The sequence below is a fragment of the Bipolaris maydis genome (assembly GCF_028858645.1).
Source record: "Bipolaris maydis strain C4 unplaced genomic scaffold PSV08scaffold_1, whole genome shotgun sequence".
Taxonomy (NCBI): Eukaryota; Fungi; Ascomycota; class Dothideomycetes; order Pleosporales; family Pleosporaceae; genus Bipolaris; species Bipolaris maydis.
In genome coordinates this window covers 930,510-936,994 of record NW_027093857.1, presented here as the reverse complement: position 1 = coordinate 936,994, position 6,485 = coordinate 930,510, and the positions used below count along the sequence as shown (strand labels likewise).

Sequence of the window (6,485 nt, the reverse complement as noted above, 5' to 3'; positions counted from 1 at the left end):
AGGGCGTTACAGCAGCGTTTGAATACGCTGCTAAAACAGCCCAAAAAGACCAGAATATCCACGTTTACGCTGACAACCAAGCTGCCATCTATAGGCTCCAAAGTCTATCAGATAAGCCAGGCCAACAATGGGTAATTCGGTGCCAAAAAGCAGCCAAAGCTATCCTTAACAGAAAAGCAAAGATCTTCTTAAAATGGGCACCAGGCCATACAGACATAGAAGGAAATGAAAGAGCAGACGCTCTAGCAAAGGAAGCTACAAAACAAACACCAAAAAAATCACAAACAAGCCTAGCCTTCCTAGGCACTAAGATTAAGCTCCTCCAACGAGCTAGCCAGGCAGAAGAGTGGAGAAAGTATAGAGAAAAAGTAAGAGAGAAGAAGACCAGCTACGGAGCTATCTTCGATCTAAAGCTCAAAAACCAACTAGCAATCCCTAGAGGCACGAAAAGAGACATTTTAAGCTCCTTCTACTCTCTTAAGATAGGGCACGGATACTTTAACTCCTACCTAAAGAGAGTAAAGAGAAGAGAATGCGACCTTTGTAGATGTGGGAAACCGCAAACTGCAGAGCACCTACTTCGATACTGCGGCTTTTACAGCGTAGAAAGAAACCAGCTTAAAAAGACTCTAAACCAAAAAATACTCAAACTCCCACGACTACTCCATACCACGAGCGGTATAGAAGCTACATTAGCTTTTATTACTAGCACGCGGATAGGAACAAGAAAGTGGCATCTCGGCCAAGAAGGCTAGAAAGAAAAATAAGAAAAACAATAACAAAAGAGGAAAAAAAAAAAAAAAAAAAGGAAAAAAAAAAGAATAGTTAAAAATTTGAAATATTTAGCACTATTTCCTTCTCCCTAAGAGAGCTCGCTGGAAGGAAGCCTAGCTGCCCTACATCTCTCCCTGTTACCAAACTGCTCTTAAGCACCAGGCGTCTAGAAAGCTAGCAACAGCTTAGCTAGATATAGGCCGAAGCACCACAGTCACGCAATACAGCACAAAGTATCAAATTGTAACTAGTTAGATAGAACGGCCGTCGGCCAAAGTCCTACATAGCCAACGGCTGATACAGGACTATAATGGAATAATAATAATAATAATAATGTCAAAAAGAGAGGCCAGGCACTATTGTTCAAGAGGATAAAGCCCCTTCTCATACCCATCACGCCCAGGATCTCCTATATTCAAGAGAGGGAGTAGAGAAACTCCTCTAGTATAGTAACTCCCCTGATTTGAATGCAATTAAGCCTGCTTAGATGTGGATAAAGAGAAGAAGCACTAAGAAAGGAGCTCCTAAGAATAAAATAGAAGCAACAAAGTCATGGTATCAGGTTTGGGATGAGCTACCTCAACACCAAATCCAAGCTTAGATAGAGCGGATACCAGTACACATTAAACAGATTATTGAGTTGGATGGTGGTAACGAATATCAAGAAGGTAGACGGTATTACAAGCAGAGGGATCTTCCATAGTTCGGCTGTATTCGGCTGTATTTCGGTAGAAATCGAGAATCCCTGTCTATCCGCAGGCGCACTAACGTTTGAAAGCCTCCTCCGTACGTTTACTAAATGATGCAATACATTGAGTTGCATACGTTAAGCCGCCCAAAGTCCGGCCGAGTGCTCACCGCATCGCCCCACTTATTAAACTTCAAGACCCATCAGTACTTGCTACGGAGTATGGGATGGATATGTCAGCTAGAGGTTCCTACATACAAGTATGTTTCGTCCGGGTTCTGCCTTTTTCCTCGTTTACATACTCAAAGGTGCTCTTGTTGACCAAATGAATCAGCCTCGCACTAAATTGACCCGGCGGAGAGGCGCATGTGAAGAGTGCCGTCAGAAAAAAGTTAGATGTAAGCTTACTCCCTATTGACCTGGGTACACGCTAAGAGACTCAGGTGACGGAGCGAATCCGTGTAACCACTGTCAAGTATGCAAGAGCCTTTGTTCTATCATGCGACTCGCGACTAACACCATGATAGCGGAACGAATCTCGATGCAAATATAATATACGTCACTCACGACGTCGTCTGCAAGAGAAAAGTACCCAGGGTCCTGACCACCATGTTGCCACAACGACACAACCGTACGCAGTAGATGGCAACGCGATGCCCGATTCATCAAATCAAGATCGTTCTGAGATTGTTACTGGTCAGGATATTGAAGGTTCAGCAAATCCTCTCAACACGCCATTTAGTGAAGAGTGTTTCTCGCAGTTGGTGTCTGACAGCGCGCACTCGTATCTGGATTTTGATTTCCCGGATGAAACAATACTGAGCACCAACCATATCCAAATCATAGGTACATGCTAGGGTCTCCTTCTTTTCTTCACTTCATTCTTGAGTAGACGCATCTATGGTTCTTTTGGTTTCGACAGTTTCTCAAAAGAACGAACAACTAACCAGACAATAAAATCAGATCAGCAAACAGACAGTTTTCACAACCAGATACCGCACTACATCTCCAGAAACAATACGCCTATGCTGGATTGGCTCATAACAGATCACGATGAACACCTGCATCAGCACAGCACCGCCCAGTTTTGTGACACTGTAGAAACCGAGCAAGAAGACGGTGTCACTGAACGTACTCTTACGCTCTTCTCAGAACGGACAGTAGCCGATAAGGTAGAGGTTAATAATCTCTTTCTCACCCTTGAATGTTTATCTCTGATCAGTACCACTGCAGAAAAAGCTGCTTTCGATCCACAAAACGTACAAAATCATTACTCTATTCCAAAACGCGGATGGAAGTAGCCGTAGAAGACATTCACTTTTAGACAAAGTCAAAGTGCTTCTTTCTCCGGAGCACCATACTTGTCTCTCTAAGCTCTTGCGCAAGATTGACTTTGGTAAAAAACATCAGAGTCTAGGCCTAAATGACCTCCCTATGGGAAAGCTCATTCGAAGTATGTCTAGGAACTTTACTGCAGAAAGCTTGCTAATGATTTACGAGGAGCATTCAAAGAGCCAGGAGGGTAAGTCAATTGAACAATGAGTAGATCATGTGAGCTTACGTGTGGGATAGGCTGAGTCTATTTATCAAGGAGCATGATGTCACGCGTATACAAAAACTTTTTTTCGACCCAAAAAAACCCCCTATAGAAGTTAGTGATATGTCACTCCTAATTATATCACTGACTTGGGGTGCCTTGTTGGAGCCAGAGGTAAGGTCGGGCTCTAAAGTAGCGCTACTAGATGCTATGCTAGAAACTTCAAGTCTGCTACTTCGCCAGAATAGTAGTATCCGTAAGCTTCTAGTAGGTTCTTCCGCGCAATGACGATAGAGATTTTCCTAACCCAAACTAGGCGCTTGTTGCTATGGTTCGTAGAATTATAATTATCAGCGACGAAGCGCTTGGCTAATCTACCCAGCTCTGTCTTGCCGAAAAAACGGGATCAGACAACCTACTTGCGCTTTTAACTGGCAGCATTTCCACTGCGGCCTCCTTAGCTCTTCATTTGGAACCCTCCCTACGCAATTTCTGCGCTAGCGACGAGCAAGTCATCCAGACTAAACGAGCTATGTTGCTACTCTACTGCATTGATAAGTCTTATGCATTAAGGTGGCAAACCTTCTCTGTACGCTCTACATACTTGCCATGGGTTAGTCGGATTAAGGCTAATGCGCGGAAAACAGCTACTCAGCGACGGTGCGCTCCCGACTACGAATCTATCGGACAACGTACTTGAGAGTGGCTTTGCAACAACACAATCCCTAGAGTGGTTACAGATCCGGTTTGAATACTCAAAGATTTGCGAAAACATCATGCAAATCAAAGTAGGCGCAGAGGCAAAGTCACCCGAAGATCGCTCCAACAGGGCTGTGACACTTTCCACGGCGCTGGAAGAATGGTATAGGTCAGCCAGCATTAGCCAGATGAGGCTCTCTCTAGATCACAACGATGCTATGCGAGTTAAGCTCCAGATATCTCACTATTACTACGAGGCTCGAGTTGAGTTACTAAGTATCAACTTACCGGATCCACAACCTTCTTATGTCACTGTGTCTCAGGAGTGTACACAACTACTTCGGCAATCAACGAGGGATATAATCACATGTTCTAGCACGATTCCATCTGAATTCCTACTTCAGGACTGGTATGTATTATGTAAATATGTCTCTCGTAACAAGCTTCCGCTAACTGCTTGCATAACAGCAACCATCTATATATTAACAAACTTGCTTTGTGTTTTCTTGCGCTGGACATTCTCTTAGAGGTGAATGGCAGTACTAGTAAGGGAAGCAGAGCTTTCCTCAGTATTGTTGCTGGCTTTTTTGCTAGGATGGGCGTCCTATTGCCACAAGCTTCTGTCTTCGAGGAAGTCTCTGATTTCATCGAGACTCTCATGTATCTTTGAATCTGCGATAACTAGTACAACAGAAAACAATTCTCGCTTGTTCAAGTCATCTTTGTTTATCAAACTTATCTATCCACTATTCTAGTTACATATAGCCTGTATGCCAACCAGCTTTTCGTCTCTTCGAATGACGCATTCATGTGTATAAAGGGGTAACGCATAAGCATCAGATCCCAATTTGTCAAAGATTTCCAACACCCGTTGCCAAAAAGCAACAAGGTAAACGTAATCCGACCCAAGGGCTGCTGTACTACCGGTTGGTAGTGCCATTTTTCCGATGGAGCGTCGGCTATCCACCAATTCTTTCCACCCAGCACGGCTCTTGGCGCAACGAACTGGTAGCTCCGTGGCTGAAACTGAATACAAATTAGCGAACAGGGGAACTCATGTTCCTCATTAAACCGCTAAACATGTGTTCTTAGCATATCGTACAGGTTTAAGGCCAGTAGAGCGTGGAACAGGAGCGCAATAGTGTCCAGAACGCCGAGTACAAGCTCGGATAGTTCCCGGAACGGTAGCGCAGCCGTAAAACAAATGTCATCTTAACCGGCCGATCTACTTTATAGAGAATAAGGCGTGCAGCCGGTAGTACGTAAAGCCTACTTATTAATAGGCTCTAGTACCTTCCTAAGTACACTAGGCCGTACTGCTCTTTTGTACGTTTTCAATTTAGCGAATAACGAGCTTCTTACGCTTTATATCTTTTGCTTCTAAGTCCTACGCAAATACCCTGCCAATTATCTAGGCTGATTTGATATACCTTTAGCTCCTCTCTCGCTTAAGCACTTAGCGACTTACCTATCAAGGCTAGGAGTAAATCCTTTTATCCTAGTAGATAAAAAGCAAACATAACATACTCTTATTCTATTTCTAAGCCGCGCCGTTCACACTCATGGACTCCCAACGCCAAGGGTCATCTAGCTGCCTTATCAAGAATAAAGAAGGGCTTGATCTAGACCAAGATTACACTAGCGATTCCGACGACTATAAATTGCCACTCTCCATGAGGCCTCCAACTCATAGGATCCGAAACTTCCTCTGGTACAGGCTCAACGTTATTATTTTTGGGCTCGTTACAATCGCGTTTCTTGCCACGTGGATGGCGATGATTGCCCTTACATGGAAAATAGTACTAGGAGATTCTCTAGGTTCTTACCCTCATATAACGAGCTTCTCGAGCATCTCTTCCGTCCCAACTTTTGATAGGAAGCACGGTACTCAAGACACTAACGAGGATGGTCGTACCCTTCAGTTATCGTCCTCGCTTTCGCCTAGCGACCACACGAACCATGATTCTAATGCAGGATCCGCAAGGCTGCATGTACCAGGCTTTAGACTCGCATATAATTCGTCCTATTGCAACGGCATCGAAGATCCCGAAGGTGCCCGAGCACGAGGGTGCATATTCGACCCTATCCAAACTGGTTGGATGCCAGGTCCCTGCGTCGACATGGAACTCACAAACGAGTTTATAGCCTCTCATGAGTGGAAATGGTTTAATGATGAAGCACTCACGAAGCCCAATACACAAGAGGCTGTGCTTCGAGGCTATGGAGGCGCTGATGCCTATACAATAGACGACTACCATTTCCGTCACTGCGAGTACACCCTAAAACAGCTGATTAAGAATCATGTCACCCAGGCGCCAGCTGTCGGTTTTAAGGGATTTCACAAAGAGCATCTTGAGCATTGTGTTGATCGGCTTATAAATTACAACACTCCGGAGATTCGGAACGCATGGACCGAGCATGTGGTATGGGCTGGTTCGGGCGGGTGTTATGAGCGAATCGTGCCATCAGCGTCATGATGTCCCATGTTAACATCATACATCCTTGATGAGATCTTAGATCCTGAATGTGCATTTCCAGTGAGGTAGAATGAATCCTGGTACCTATCAATTAACGCCAGTAATCTACTGTATGTGATTGCGCTCCGGCTGTGCCGATCGGATACCGGAAAGTGACCACAGTGCTCAATTGCGGCACACGCTATTCGCCATGGGGTTGGGCGTCTTTTCTCGTTTCTTTTTTGTCTAGGCGATAAATTAATTTTGCAGCCTACCTTTTCGCTCCAACATTACCTTTCAAGCATTCTTGCCAAGAGAGAACACCCCGGTT

The 6,485-nt window shown here is 44.6% G+C and overlaps 2 protein-coding genes across 2 annotated transcripts; both read left to right on the top strand.

The window, feature by feature from the left end:
• Positions 1-1,787: 1,787 nt before the first annotated feature.
• PSV08DRAFT_213312 (uncharacterized protein) lies at positions 1,788-4,396 on the top strand (the record flags this gene model as incomplete). The annotated part of the gene is made up of 11 exons (XM_014217019.1): positions 1,788-1,860; positions 1,906-1,937; positions 1,990-2,308; positions 2,426-2,634; positions 2,696-2,915; positions 2,963-2,984; positions 3,035-3,266; positions 3,316-3,330; positions 3,382-3,588; positions 3,647-4,107; positions 4,167-4,396. The coding sequence occupies 11 exons, from the start codon at positions 1,788-1,790 to the stop codon at positions 4,366-4,368; spliced, it is 1,992 nt and encodes a 663-aa protein (XP_014072494.1). The 3' UTR covers positions 4,369-4,396.
• Positions 4,397-5,260: 864 nt separating this feature from the next.
• On the top strand, positions 5,261-6,262 carry PSV08DRAFT_357838 (uncharacterized protein; the record flags this gene model as incomplete). The annotated part of the gene is made up of 1 exon (XM_066092947.1): positions 5,261-6,262. One exon carries the CDS (start codon positions 5,261-5,263, stop codon positions 6,173-6,175), a length of 915 nt encoding a protein of 304 aa, XP_065949931.1. The 3' UTR covers positions 6,176-6,262.
• Between the last annotated feature and the right edge of the window lie 223 nt (positions 6,263-6,485).